Here is a 15,963-nt window from a genome sequence, read left to right on the forward strand (position 1 = left end):
TCCGGTGCCCGGAGAATTGCCGGACTGGCGCCGGTCCCAATTACGGTGTCAAACTGGATTCTCCGCTCCGGTGCCAGCCACGATTATGGCGTCAGGTTGCAGGGAATCCAGCCCCAGGTCTTGCTCCTGGGGTCCACAATCTAGACCCCATGTTCCCAGGGCTCCTGCTCTGCACTTTCACTTTATTAGCTGGCATTTGCACATTCCCATGGGATTGCCCCTGAGCCAGTCATGTGGACCCCACAAGTCCTGCCCGCTTCAAGGGCCATGCTACAACATCCCTCCCCATTTGACAAAATAAGCTATATACAATGGCTATGTACAAGGTTAAGAGATATAAGAGAAGAGTTGATCAGAGAGTTCGGGATCTTCAAATGGGGGTTTGCTGGAATGGGGGTTACTGACCCTCCGCTCCTCAACTGGTCCACATGCTTCCACGCAGTCCTGCTGTTGACATTTACCACATGTGATATTGGTCCAGATTGGGACTCAATTCGTACAGCCAACCAGAGTGAACCTGAAGCGAAATTTTGAACTCGCTCTGGTCACTCTCCTGGAATGATGTGCCACCCTTTTGGGAATTTGTTCATTTTTCTGAATGGCCTGGCATGCCTCCACCCTTCCTGCCAAATTTGGAAATATCAAGTCAAAATGAGTTCTTAGGTGATGGCTCAAAATGAATTCCGTCAGCATGACCCCGTGGTGTCATGGGACATCCTGTTGAAGGACAACAGGAGGCTGCTGAGCTAATGGTGCAATGGCCGGATGATTGCTGCTTCATGGCATTTAAAAAGGCCTGGAAGGCCCGCTCCGCCAACCTGTTGGATGTTGGGTGATATGGGGTTGTTCTGGTATGCCGAATATCGTATGTCTGAACGAGGTGTTTGAAATCGTCCCCAGTAAAATAAGTGCCATTGTAGGACACAATGGCCCCTGGATGTCCATGTATGGCAAATACCAAGCGTACGGCATCCACATTAATCGCAATGTCGTAGTCCCTATCTCTTGTATATATAGTCATTTGGAATGAGCATCCACTAAGACCAAGATCATCCTGCACAAGAATGGGCCTGCACAGTTAACATGCATGTGCACCCGGTCACTCCGAGGCTGAGGATTGGCCGAAGATGGTAACGATTGTTAACTCTGGCAGGGGGTGCATTGCCGTGCTAGGGCACAAAATTTTATAGACACGTTCACCTGTTAAGTTCAAAATAATCACCTGTACACAAAAGTTCCAATCTGCCTCAGTGCTCTTTCAGAACGGTGAGGGTTCGGCTGGGCTGGCTGCAGAAGGGGTGCTGGGTGTGGGGGTTAGTGGGGTGGTGAGGATGGGCAGACATTGGAGGTGAGCATGGGTCGGTGTTCCCTGCCCTTCTCTCTCCCTCTCAACCCCAACCCCAACTCCCACCCCACCCCACCTGCACCCCATTCCCACCTCTGCCACCCCAAGGGTTGGATGGGACCGTGTGATGGAATGGACAGCTCACATGCAGGAATTACCCAGGTGGATGGTGGAAAGAGCTACCATGGGCAGGAGTCAGACGTTATCGAACAATGCAGTGCACCAGAGCACATCGAAGAGCGGGTTGTCATCATCTCCATCCCATGGACCTGACCTGCTGTTACTGCCAACCCAGGGCCCCCATCCAGCAGTGAGGCAGATAGGAATCATGGATGGGGTTGCATTGGGGGAGGAGCAGGGGTGGGATGGGGTGTTCTTGCCATCAGCCAGACCCCCTTGTTGGTGAATGTGGAGGTTGTTTGAGTGTTGCAGGCCCGGTCGCTCTGGCGCACACGTTGTACGACCTCCTGTGCCTGCCTGGGCCCCATGTCCTGCCCATCCTACAAATCTTCATCCTCGGATGAGGCTTGATGTTCATCCCCCTCCTCCAGCACGTCAGCCCTCTGCTGTGTGATGTTGTAGAAGATACAGCAGGCCGCCATGATGTAGGAGACCCACCTAGTGCTATACTTGAGCGTCCTCCAGGGCGGTCCAGACACCACATCTTCAGGACGGCAATGCACAGCTGCATGGGCATCGTTGTAACGCGTCACCACGTTGGTCAGTGGCCTCTGGATAGGTGTCATCAGCCACGTCTGCAGTGGATAACCCCTGTCATCCAAGAGCCAAACCCTCACCCTGGGTTGCGCCTTGAAGTTGTTGGGAACTGTTGAGTGTGCCAGGATGAAAACGTCATGCACACTGCCTGGGTATAGGGCACAGCCATCCATGATGTGCATCTCATGGTCACACACCAGCTGCAAGTTCATCGGCCTTTCAGTTTGTGAAGGCCGACCCGTCATGCCGCGGACCTGGGGCATCCCGGCGATGGCGCCGAACCCTGCTGCCCTGGCATCCTGGTGGGCTTGGGCCACATTGAAGCTGATATATTTTGCTGACTGGGCATATAGGCCTCCAGGATGGTGCGGACGAACCTGTGCACCGAGGTCTGCCAGATACCGGACTGGTCCCCACTTGGCGACTGGAAGGACCCTGTAGCGAAAACATTTAGGGAGACTTTCACCTTTATGGCCAGCAGCAGTGGGTGTCCTCCCCCAAAGCCCCATGGTTGCAGCAACGCCATGATCCTGCAAATATGGTGTACGGTCCTGCTGCTCAGCTGGAGTCTTCGACGGCATGCCCGGTCTGGCAGGTCCCTGAATGACAGGCCCTGCCAGTACACATGAGGGCTGATGTTGCGCGTCCTTCCGACCTCCTCCTTGGCCTGTTGGGCAGCCGGCTCTCCATCCTGACCAGCTGGCTCCTGGGCAGGCTCTGCTGCTGCAGGGTCCTCCCCGGGCAGCTCTTGCTCGTACAGCCTCAGTGCATCAGCCAGGGCTGCAGTGGCCAGGCGGAAGGCCTGGTTCAATACTGTAGTCCATTGTCTACAGGGGGTGAAAGGCAGACATGTGAGCATGGTGCATAACCCCGGGCCCAACTAGGTCCAATGGGCTACATGGTGGTTCTGTCCTGCAATGCAGCCCGTGCTTCTGGATGTCCCCCTCCCTCTTCTATAGTGAAGACCAATGCAAAATACCTGTTCAATTCATCTGCCATCTTCTTAATTTCAATTATTAATTCCCAGATTCACTTTTTATAGCTTCAATGCTCACTGCGTTCATTCTTTTCTCTGTTTTAAATATTTATTGTTACTCTTACCATCTGTCTTTATATTTCTTGCTAGCTTTCTCTCATACTCTAATTTTTCCCTCCTTATTAATTATGTAGTTATTCTTTGCTGATTATCATATTCTGCCCAACCTTCTGACCTGCTTCCCATCTTTGTGCAATTAAGGCAGAATTCTTCCAAAAAATATGCCATCTCCTGCGGGAAGCGTGGTTTGATTCCCATTGGCTAAATTGCCCCTTAATTTAAAAGACTGTAACAGTCAATGGGGAGTGAAAGGGAATATAAACAAGCAAGTTCGGGATGGGACAGGGGAGTTGGTGGTGGCACTGGAGCAGGTGAATAAGGCATTCGAGAAGTTATATAAAACGTTATATAGGTTGGAGCCTCCAGAGGATCATTAATACATGAGGGAGATTGTGGGTCATATAGGCTAATATCTCTGTGAATTTCAAGTTATTGACTAAGGTGCTGCCGCTTAGGTTGGAGGAGTGCCTCCTGAAGGTGATTGGGGGGGGATCAGACAGAGTTCGTAAAGGGCAAGCAGTTGTCAATTGAATGTTGTGCTTTCTCTGGCAGAAGGGAAAGAACCGGAGGTGGTGGGGGCGCTGGATGAGGAGAAGGCGTTTAATCATGTGGAGTGGAGGTATTTATTTGCGCGTTTGGGATTGGGCAAAGTTTGTGGCATGGCGTAAATTGCTGTATAAGGAACCAAAAGGAATTGTGCATATGAATGAGGTGAACTCAGATCCTGCACAGACCAACTGGCGGGCGTGCTCGCAGACATCTTCAACCGTTCCCTACTCCATTCCGAGGTTCAGGAAGATTGGTGCCAAAGAAGAACCAGGCAACGTGCCTCAATGTCTACCATCTGGTAGCCTTGACATCTATCATTATGAAGTGCTTTGAGAGTTTGGTCGTAAGACAGATGAACTCCATATTCCCAGAATGTCTTGATCCACTGCAATTTGCATACCGTTACAACCAGTCCACAGCAGACGCTATCTCCCTGCCCCTACAATAATCTCTGGAGCATTTCGACTAAAAGGACTCCTGCATCAGATTCCTTTTCAATGACTACAGCTCTGCCTTCAACACCCAATCCCAGCCAATCTCATAATAAAACTCCAAAACCTAGGACTTGGCTCCTCCCTCTGCAACTGGATACTTGAAGTCCTGACCCATAGACCACAATCAGTAAAGATAAACAATAATACATCCTCCACGATAGTCCTCAATATAGGGGTTCAACAAGGCTGCGCATTTAGACCCCTACTATACTTCCTTTACACACACGATTGTCTGGCAAAATTTGGCTCCAACTCCATCTCCAAATTGCTGATGACATGACCGTAGTGGGTTGGATCTCAAACAACGATGAGTCAGATTACAGGAGGGAGATAGGGAACCCAGTAGTGTGGGGTAATGACAGCCATCTCTCCCTTAATGTCAGCAAAACTAAGGAGCTGGTCATTGACTTCAGGAAGTGAAGTATCGTACACACCCCTGTCTGCATCAATGGGGCTGAGGCGGAGATGGTTGACAGCTTCAAATTCCTAGATGTGCACCGGGGCTGGTTTTGCACAGGGCTAAATCACTGGGTTTGGAAGCAGACTAAGGCAGGCCAGCAGCACAGTTCGATTCCCGTACCAGCCTCCCCAAACAGGCGCCAGAATGTGGCGACTAGGGGCTTTTCACAGTAACTTCATTTGAAGCCTACTTGTGACAATAAGCAATTTTCATTTCATTTCATTGCCAAAAATCTGTCCTGCTCCACCCACGTCGACGCTACGACTAAGAAAGGACAACAGCCCCTATACTTCCTCAGCAAACTAAGAAACTTTGGAATGTCCACATTGACTCTTACTAAGTTTTACAAATGCACCATAGAAAGCATCCTATCTGGCAGCATCACAGCCTGGTATAGCAACTGCTCGGCCCAAGACCGTAAGAAACTAGAGAGTCGTGAACACGCCAGTACACCACACGAACACGCCTCCCATCCAGTGACTCTGTCTACACCTCCCGCTACGTTGGGAAAGTGGGCAGCATCATAAAAGTCCCCTCCCACCCGGCTATTCTCTTTTCCAACCTCTTCCATCGGGCAAGAGATACAAAAATCTGAGAATAGGCACGAACAGATTCAGAAACAGCTTCTTCCCAACAGTTACCAGACTCATGAATGACCCTCATGGACTTAACTGATCTCTCCACCCATCTTCTCTGCTGAACAGCACTGAGTAGCACCTCTGTATGCTTCACCTGATGTCTATATCTATGTCTTTAGTTTGTCTATTTATTGCATGTCCTATGTTTTTCATGTATGGAACGAATTGCCTGGACAATACTTTTCACTGTACCTCGATACACGCAACACTAAATCTAAATCTAATCTAAAACTCTGGGTATTTTCTGTAACGACCGAGGAAACAGGGGTGCCCATGTCCTGCCACCTGTTTGCGCTGGCGATACAGTCCTTGGCCATAGTTATGATTATATGGAGAGTGATAGTGGTGTGTATAGAGTGTCGCTGTATGTTGATGATCTCTTGTATATTTCCAAACCGGGCTCTTCAGTGGGGGATATAATGGGACTGCTTAGGAGATTTGGGAATTTTTCAGGAAATTTGCAAAAGAGTGAGTGTTTTGTGGTCTTTTCCCCGGGTTCAGGTGTAGGTTTTTTGGGGGGGGGGGTTGCCATTTTGGGTGGCAACTACCCATTTTAGGTACTTGGGAGTGCACCTGGCTCCGTAAGTTGAATTTTGCGAGCCTGGTGGGTCGGGTCAAGGTGGATTTATTGAGATGGGACAACTTTCCTCTTTCATTGGCAGGCCTGGTGTGGGCGGTTAAGATGAATATTTTGCTATTTTTCTTTTTCTTTCAGTGCCGACTGAAAGCATTTTTCATGGGAGTGTCATGGTTGATTTTGTCGTTTGATGGGCAGGTAAGGTGGCAAGGATTAGGAGGACAGTGCTTCAGAGAGGGCACCAATCAGGGAGCATGGCCCTTCCAAACCTGATGTATTATTATTGGGGCGCGAACACGGAGAAGGTGTGGGTTGGACCACGGAGCCGGAGGCTTTGTTGGTGTGGATGGAAGCAAGCTCTTGTAAGGTGTCGGGGTTGCAGGCGCTGGCAACAACGCTGTTCCCGTATGCCCCAGGGAAGTACTTGGCGAGTCCTGTGGTACATAGAACGATACAGCGCAGTACAGGCCCTTCGGCCCTCAATGTTGCACCGACATGGAAAAAAAAAACTAAAGGCCATCTAACCTACACTATGCCCTTATCATCCATATGCTTATCCAATAAACTTTTAAATGCCCTCAATGTTGGCGAGTTCACTACTGTTGCAGGTAGGGCATTCCACGGCCTCACCACTCTTTGCGTAAAAAACCCACCTCTGACCTCTGTCCTATATCTATTACCCTTCAATTTAAGGCTATGTCCCCTCGTGATAGCCACCTCCATCCGCGGGAGAAGGCTCTCGCTGTCCACCCTATCTAACCCTCTGATCATTTTGTATGCCTCTATTAGGTCACCTCTTAACCTTCTTCTCTCTAACGAAAACAACCTCAAGTCCATCAGCCTTTCCTCATAAGATTTTCCCTCCATACCAGGCAACATCCTGGTAAATCTCCTCTGCACCCGTTCCAAAGCTTCTACGTCCTTCCTATAATGGGGCGACCAGAACTGTACGCAATACTCCAAATGCGGCCGTACTAGAGTTTTGTACAACTGCAACATGACCTCATGGCTCCGGAACTCAATCCCTCTACCAATAAAGGCCATCACACCATAGGCCTTCTTCACAACCCTATCAACCTGGGTGGCAACTTTCAGGGATCTATGTACATGGACACCGAGATCCCTCTGCTCATCCACACTACCAAGAATTTTACCATTAGCCAAATATTCCGCATTCCTGTTATTCTTTCCAAAGTGAATCACCTCACACTTCTCCACATTAAACTCCATTTGCCACCTCTCAGCCCAGCTCTGCAGCTTATCTATGTCCCTCTGTAACCTGCAACATCCTTCCGCACTGTCTACAACTCCACCGACTTTAGTGTCGTCTGCAAATTTACTTACCCATCCTTCTGCTCCCTCCTCTAGGTCATTTATAAAATGACAAACAGCAACGGCCCCAGAACAGATCCTTGTGGTACGCCACTCGTAACTGAACTCCATTCTGAACATTTCCCATCAACCACCACTCTCTGTCTTCTTTCAACTAGCCAATTTCTGATCCACATCTCTAAATCACCCTCAATCCCCAGCCTCCGTATTTTCTGCAATAGCCGACCGTGGGGAACCTTATCAAACGCTTTACTGAAATCCATATACACCACATCAACTGCTTTACCCTCGTCCACCTGTTCAGTCACCTTCTCAAAGAACTCGATAAGATTTGTGAGGCATGACCTACCCTTCACAAAACCATGCTGACTATCCCTAATCATATTATTCCTATCTAGATGATTATAAATCGTATCTTTTATAATCCTCTCCAAGACTTTACCCACCACAGATGTTAGGCTCACCGGCCTATAGTTACCGGGGTTATCTCTACTCCCCTTCTTGAACAAAGGGACCACATTTGCTATCCTCCAGTCCTCTGGCACTATTCCTGTAGCCAATGATGACCTAAAAATCAAAGCCAAAGGCTCAGCAATCTCTTCCCTGGCTTCCCAGAGAATCCTAGGATAAATCCCATCAGGCCCCGGGGACTTATCTATTTTCACCTTGTCCAGAATTGCCAACACTTCTTCCCTACTCACCTCAATGCCATCTATTCTAATAGCCTGGGTCTCAGCATTCTCCTCCACAATATTATCTTTTTCCTGAGTGAATACTGACAAAAAGTATTCATTTAGTATCTCGCTTATCTCCTCAGCCTCCACACACAACTTCCCACCACTGTCCTTGACTGGCCCTACTCTTACCCTAGTCATTCTTTTATTCCTGACATACCTATAGAAAGCTTTTGGGTTTTCCTTGATCCTACCTGCCAAAGACTTCTCATGTCCCCTCCTTGCTCGTCTTAGCTCTCTCTTTAGATCCTTCCTCGCTTCCCTGTAACTATCAAGCGCCCCAACTGAAACTTCACGCCTCATATTCACATAGGCCTCCTTTTTCCTCTTAACAAGAGATTCCACTTCTTTGGTAAACCACGGTTCCCTCGCTCTACCCTTTCCTCCCTGTCTGACTGGTACGTACTGATCAAGAACACGCAATAGCTGTCCCTTGAACAAGCTCCACATATCCAGTGTGCCCAACCCTTGCAGCCTACTTCTCCAACCTACACATCCTAAGTCATGTCTAATGGCATCATAATTGCCCTTCCCCCAGCTATAACTCTTGCCCTGCGGGGTATACTTATCCCTTTCCATCACTAATGTAAAGGTCACCGAATTGTGGTCACTGTCTCCAAAGTGTTCACTTACCTCCAGATCTAACACCTGGCCTGGTTCATTACCCAAAACCAAATCCAAAGTGGCCTCACCTCTTGTTGGCCTGTCAACATATTGTGTCAGAAAACCCTCCTGCACACATTGTACAAAGAACGACCCATCCAATGTACTCGAACTATATCTTTTCCAGTCAATATTAGGAAAGTTAAAGTCTCCCATAACAACTACCCTGTTACTTTCGCTCTTTTCCAGAATCATCTTCGCCATCCTTTCCTCTACATCTCTAGAACTATTAGGTGGCCTATAGAAAACTCCCAGCAGGGTGACCTCTCCTTTCCTGTTTCTAACCTCAGCCCATACTACCTCGGAAGAGTCCCCATCTTGCACCCTTTCTGCCACCGTAATACTGTCCTTGACTAGCAGCGCCACACCTCCCCCTCTTTTGCCCCCTTCTCTGACTTTACTAAAGCACCTAAACCCCGGAACCTGCAACAACCATTCCTGTCCCTGCTCTATCCATGTCTCTGAAATGGCCACAACATCGAAGTCCCAGGTACCAACCCATGCTGCCAGTTCCCCTACCTTATTTCGTATACTCCTGGCATTGAAATAGACACACTTCAAACCACCTACCTGAACACTGCCGCTTTCCTGCGAAGTCAAATCTGTGCTCCTGACCTCTCTACTCTCAATCTCTCGCACCCCAAAACTACAATCCAGGTTCCCATGCCCCTGCTGAATTAGTTTAAACCCCCCCAAAGAGTACTAACAAATCTCCCCCCCAGGATATTGGTGCCCCTTGGGTTCAGATGTAGACCATCCTGTCTATAGAGGTCCCACCTTCCCCAGAAAGAGCCCCAGTTATCCAGAAATCTGAATCCCTCCCGCCTGCACCATCCCTGTAGCCACGTGTTTAATTGCTCTCTCTCCCTATTCCTCGTCTCACTATCACGTGGCACGGGCAACAACCCAGAGATAACAACTCTGTTTGTTCTCGCTCTGAGCTTCCATCCTAGCTCCCTAAAGGCCTGCCTGACATCCTTGTCCCCTTTCCTACCTATGTCGTTAGTGCCAATGTGGACTACGACTTGGGGCTGCTCCCCCTCCCCCTTAAGGACCCGAAAAACACGATCCGAGACATCACTTACCCTTGCACCTGGGAGGCAACATACCAAACGTGAGTCTCTCTCGCTCCCACAAAATCTCCTATCTGTGCCCCTGACTATTGAGTCCCCAATTACTAATGCTCTGCTCCTCTCCCCCCTTCCCTTCTGAGCAACAGGGACAGACTCCGTGCTAGAGTTCCGCACCCCATGGCTTACCCCTGGTAAGTCGTCCCCCCCACAAGTATCCAAAACGGTATACTTGTTACTCAGGGGAACGACCGCAGGGGGTCCCTGCACTGTCTGCTTCTTCCCAGTCCCTCTTACAGTTACCCATCTATCTCCAGTCTTTGGTGTAACTACTTCCCTGAAGCTCCTATCTATGACCACCTCTGCCTCCCGAATGATCCGAAGTTCATCCAACTCCAGCTCCAGTACCATAACTCGGTCTTGTAGGAGCTGGAGCTGGCTGCACTTCCTGCAGGTAAAATCAGCAGGGACACTAACAGCATCCCTCACCTCAAACATCCTGCAGGAGGAACATTGCACTACCTTCCCTGCCATCCCACTTAATTTCAACCAAGTTCTGGTAAACAAATATAAAACAAATAAAAAAATAATAATATAATATAGCACTTACCTGCTCACCCCAATGGGTCTTATTATTAGGTTAGAGGAGGAGGGCGGGTGGGAGACACTACACGTGTAGTGTCTCGGGTATCCTCTCCACCACAATTTATTGGCTAGGAGAAAATCCTTCCCAGAAGTCCGCGGGTCGTACTTCCGGTTCCCGCCTTATATTATCTTTGCTCCCACTGGCACCCCGCCGCTCTCAATGTGTCCCCTCCCGCTCTTTTCAATGTCCTGGCTGTCTCTCCTCCCGCGCTGTTTTCAATGTCCCGGCTGTCTTGCCTCTCGCGCTCTTTTCAATGTCCTGGCTGTCTCTCCTCCCGCGCTGTTTTCAATGTCCCGGCTGTCTTACCTCTCGCGCTCTTTTCAATGTCCCGGCTGTCTTACCTCTCGCGCTCTTTTCAATGTCCCGGCTGTCTCTCCTCTCGCGCTGTTTTCAATGTCCTGGCTGTCTCTCCTCTCGCGCTCCTTTCAATGTCCTGGCTGTCTCTCCTCTCGCGCTGTTTTGAATGTCCCGGCTGTCTTGCCTCTCGCGCTCTTTTCAATGTCCCGGCTGTCTTACCTCTTGCGCTCTTTTCAATGTCCCGGCTGTCTTACCTCTCGCGCTCTTTTCAATGTCCTGGCTGTCTCTCCTCCCGCGCTGTTTTCAATGTCCCGGCTGTCTTACCTCTCGCGCTCTTTTCAATGTCCCGGCTGTCTCTCCTCTCGCGCTGTTTTCAATGTCCTGGCTGTCTCTCCTCTCGCGCTCCTTTCAATGTCCTGGCTGTCTCTCCTCACGCGCTGTTTTGAATGTCCCGGCTGTCTTGCCTCTCGCGCTCTTTTCAATGTCCCGGCTGTCTTACCTCTCGCGCTCTTTTCAATGTCCCGGCCACGTTGAAAACGTGGTAGTGGCCACGTTGAAAATATGGAGGCTACTTCGGCAGCATTTTAGAAAGGGGAGGGGTCGAAGTTGATGCTGATTTGAGGAACCATGGGTTTGAGCCAGCAAGGACGGATGCTAGGTTTCGAGAATGGGAGGAGCGAGGGGTGATGGAAATGAAAGACTTATTTGTAGAAGGACGGTTTGCGAGCTTGGAGGAGTTGGGGAAAAGATTTGGGATCCCGTGGGGGGAGGTTTTCACGTACATGCAACTGCAGGATTTTGCGAAAAAGGTATTTTCGTCTTTTCGGGTGGCACTGCCCTCCTTGAAGTTGGAGGGGTGCTGTCAGTGATAGAGCAAGAGAGGGCAGGTCATCTCGGTGATCTATGGGAGGATTTTGGAGGAGGATATGGCATCTCTGAAGAGGTTAAGGCCAAGTGGGAGGAGCTGCTGGGAATAGCGCTGGAGGAGGGGTTCTGGTATGAGGAGCTGCGGAGGGTGAATACCTCAATCTCATGTGCGAGGCTAGGGTTTGTACAACACTTATAGAACATAGAACATAGAACATTACAGCGCAGTACAGGCCCTTCGGCCCTCGATGTTGCGCCGACCTGTGAAACCACTCTAAAGCCCATCTACACCATTCCCTTATCATCCATATGTCTATCCAATGACCATTTGAATGCCCTTAATGTTGGCGAGTCCACTCCTGTTGCAGGCAGGGCATTCCACGCCCTTACTACTCTCTGAGTAAAGAACCTACCTCTGACATCTGTCCTGTTTCTATCACCCCTCAATTTAAAGCTATGTCCCCTCGTGCTAGACATCACCATCCGAGGAAAAAGGCTCTCACTGTCCACCCTATCTAATCCTCTGATCATCTTGTATGCCTCAATTAAGTCACCTCTTAACCTTCTTCCCTCTAACGAAAACAGCCTCAATTCCCTCAGCCTTCCCTCATAAGATCTTCCCTCCATACCAGGCAACATTCTGGTAAATCTCCTCTGCACCCTTTCCAATGCTTCCACATCCTTCCTATAATGTGGCGACCAGAATTGCACACAATACTCCAAATGCGGCCGCACCAGAGTTTTGTACAGCTGCAGCATGACCTCATAGCTCTGAAACTCAATCCCTATACCAATAAAAGCCTTCTTAACAACCCTCTCAACCTGGGTTGATACTAGTAAAGGTAGTACATAGAGCGTACCTGATGAAGTAGAGGATGAGCTGGTTGTTTGAAGGAGTGGAGGATACTTGTGAGCAGTGGGGAGGGGCCCGGCCAATCACGCGTGTAATTTCTGCTCCTGCCCTAAGTTGAAGAGATTTTGGACTTTGTTCTTCAGCACCATGTCGCCGATCTTGGATTGGGAGCCCAGTTCCCTGGGGGCCATATTTGTGGTGTCGGACTTGCTGGTGCTGCAGAGGGGAGTTGGGGACAGATGTTTTCGCCTTCACCTCACTGATCATTCGAAGATGGGTACTGTTGGGGTGGACATCAGTTGCTCCATCCTGTGCCGTGGTATGGCTGGGGGCTCTAATAGAGTTTTTGTATCTGGAAAAGGTGAAATTTTCTTTGAGGGGGGGAATGAGTGAGGGGATTCCGTAAGAGATGGGGTTTGTTTGTACTACATTTCAAGGAGCTGGTTACTGCCAGCTGTTAAGGGGGAGGAGAGGGTCAAAATAGGAGGTTGGTTGAGGTTACTGGTGGTGGGGGAGCGGGGGGGAGGAATTGTTTTGTTTTTTTCTTTGATAGGTTGTGTTTAAAATGTTAAAATATCAAAAACGTGAACAAAAATATTTTCAAAAATGAAATATATTACAGAATCACAGAATTGTAATGGTGCAGAAGGAGGCCATTTGGCTCATAATGTCTCCACTGGCTCTTCCAATGAGCATTGCGACTTAGTGCCATTCTCCTAATTTTGCCCTGTACCCCTGCATATTGTTTCTATCAAAGTAATCATCTAATGCCTTCTTAAATGCCTCCACACACTTCCAGGCAGTGCATTAAAAATTTGAACCACTCGTGCGAAAAACTTTTTCTCACATCTCATTTGTGGCGATTTGCCTATGGGCTATATATCATAGTTGGATGGTGTGAGACTTCCAACCAACAGGCGACAGTACAGACACCCCATACGGTCTCCAGACCCAGGTCATGTGACCTGGGACCCGGCAATAGACAGAGGCACATCCGGCCATCTTCAGAATAACAAGGAGAGGGTAATAAGACATACATGTAATTGGTCAATGCTAGGTGTAACTTCAAGAAGAGTAGCAAGACTCCCATGATAGCATGCTCTGTATCAGATTGCCATCTTACCACGAGACACAATCACAGGATCCTGGTTTGGACATCAAAGTGTTTGGTGAGTTACTTCATAAAGAACAAAGGACCAAACACAACATCATTTACTTTTCTTCTACAAATCACTACAGCTACTCAAGTAACATAGGCCAGAACTTTCCAGCCATTCACGTTGACGGGATCTACTTGTCCCGCCAATGGCTCACCCCCTCCACGGGTTTCCCACTGGCAAGGGATGAATTCAACGGGAAACCCCATTGACATCAGCGGGACCGGGAGATCCTGACAGTGGCCAATGGTGGGCCAACTCCTGGCGCTGCAAAACGCGCCCATTATTTTTTGAAGTAAAATATATCAAGGGACTGGTTCTATTATTGTTCAGGTTCATGATTAGACTCACCCTTTCTGAAAAATAATCGCTGATTCGGCTTTGAGGCAGGCTTTGCAGTAGAAGTGTTCTGTGCAGTCTGAAAAAAAAATCATGAATGTTATTGTGAGGGTCAGAATGAGCCGGTGAGTTGCAAGAAACAGCCTTTGTTTATTCACTTTTGACATTTTTTCCCCCACATTTCTCTGTTCTCTGAACAGTAATTCAATAAGCATTAGTGCTCACTGGGAGCACATCTCAGAAATTACCAGCACACAGCCCATGATTTCATGCAATCTCTTTACAACACTGTTGCTTGCTGTGAACATAAGATTGTGAGATATTCTTTTTTCAAATATGTACTGTCTCTAATGGGCGCCATCAGCAGACAACTTGTCTCCACGTCATTTTGTGTCCAGTTACCTGGAGTTTGAGAATGGCAAGTTTTACAATGTTTATTGAGGAGCTGAAGGAAATTCATATTAATAGAGAAATTGTTTTAGGGAAATTAAGGGATTGAAGGCGGATAAATCTCCGGGGCTTGATAATCTTCATCCCAGAATACTTAAGGCCCTAGAAATAGTAAATCCATTGGCTGTCATTTTCCAAATTTCTTTGGACTCTGGAATGGTTCCAGAGATTGGAGAGTAGCTAACAAAACCCTGCTATTCAAAAAGGGAGGCAGACAGAAAACAGTATACTGTAGACCAATGAGCCTAACTTCAGTAGTAGGGAAGTTGCTGGAGGCCAATATCAAGGATTTCATAAAACAGCATTTGGAAATCAGTGATATAATCAGACAATGTCAACATGGATTTACGAAAGGGAAATCATGCTTGACAAATCTGTTTAAATTCTTGAGGATGTAACTAATAGAATTGACCAGGGAGATCAGGTGGATGTGGTTTGTTAAGACTTGCAGAAGGCTCACCAAGTTCTCACATAGCAGATTACTATGTAAAGTTAAAGGGCATGCGTGTAGTCTCCTGAGATGGACAGAAAACTGGTTAGCAGACAGGAAGCAAAAAGTTGGAATAAATGGGTCTTTTTCTGATTGGCAGACCGTGACTAGTGGGGTACCGTAGGGATCTGTGCTAGAACCTGAACTGTTCACATTATATATTAATGATTTGAATAAAGGGACTAAATGTAGTACTTCCAAATTTGCAGATGATATAAAGTTGGTTGGGAGGGTGAGCTGTGAGGAGGATGCAGAGATACTTCAGCGGGATTTGGACAGGCTGAGTGAGTGGGCATATGCATGGCACATGCAGTATAACATGGATAAATGTGCGGGTATCCAATTTTGTAGCAAAGAGAGGAAGGCAGATTATTATTTGAATGGGTTTAAATTGAGAGAGGTGGATACTCAGCAAGACCTTGGTGTCCTCGTGCATCAGGCTGAAAGTAAGCGTGTAGGTACAGCAGGCAGTACAAAAAGCAAATGGTACGTTGGCCTTCATAGCGAGAGGATTAGAGTATAGGAATAGGGATGTTTGACTACAATTGTACAGGGCATTGGTGAGGTCACACCTGGAGTATTGTGTACAGTTTTGGTGACCTTATCTGAGTAAGGATGTTCTTGCTATTGAGGGAGTGCAGCAAAGATTTACCAGGTTGATTCCTGGGATGGTGGGACTGTCATATGAGGAGAGATTAAGTTGTTTAGGATTATATTCATTGGAGTTTAGAAGAGTGAGGGGAGATCTCATAGAAACTTATAAAATTCTAACAGAATGAGACTAGAAGATTAAGAAAGAACGTTTCGGATGGTGGGGGAATCCAGAACCAGAGGTCATAGATTGAGAATAAGGGGTAAACCTTTAAGGACTGAGGTGAGGAGAAATGTCTTCACCCAGAGAGTGGTGAATCTGTGGAATTCACTACTACAAAAAGTAGATCAGGCGAAACAATTGTGTGGCTTAAAGAAGGAATTAGATAAAGCTCTTGGGGCTAAAGCGATTAAGGGATATGGGGGAAGGCGGGATAGAAACATATTTAGAAAATAGAAGCAGCAGGAGGCCATTCAAACTTTCGAGTCTGCTCCACCATTCTTTATTATCATGGCTGATCATCAGGTTCAATACCCTGATCCAGCTGCAAGGTCGGAGATTTTCAGCGTATCATTTTTGATATCGGTTGAAAGGTGG

At 48.0% G+C, this 15,963-nt stretch overlaps 1 protein-coding gene across 1 annotated transcript in view; it reads right to left on the bottom strand.

Annotated features, from left to right (window-relative positions):
* Positions 1–15,963, bottom strand: part of LOC119967932 (adhesion G-protein coupled receptor F1-like) — a gene marked incomplete at its 5' end in the record, with an annotated part of 102,243 nt that overhangs the window by 3,227 nt on the left and 83,053 nt on the right. Inside the window, one exon of the mRNA XM_038801028.1 lies at positions 13,847–13,913. Coding sequence (XP_038656956.1) covers positions 13,847–13,913 — 67 coding nt within the window. The remainder of the gene's footprint in view (positions 1–13,846; positions 13,914–15,963) is intronic.

Source organism: Scyliorhinus canicula, chromosome 6 (genome assembly GCF_902713615.1).
Source record: "Scyliorhinus canicula chromosome 6, sScyCan1.1, whole genome shotgun sequence".
In the NCBI taxonomy this organism is placed as follows: Eukaryota; Metazoa; Chordata; class Chondrichthyes; order Carcharhiniformes; family Scyliorhinidae; genus Scyliorhinus; species Scyliorhinus canicula.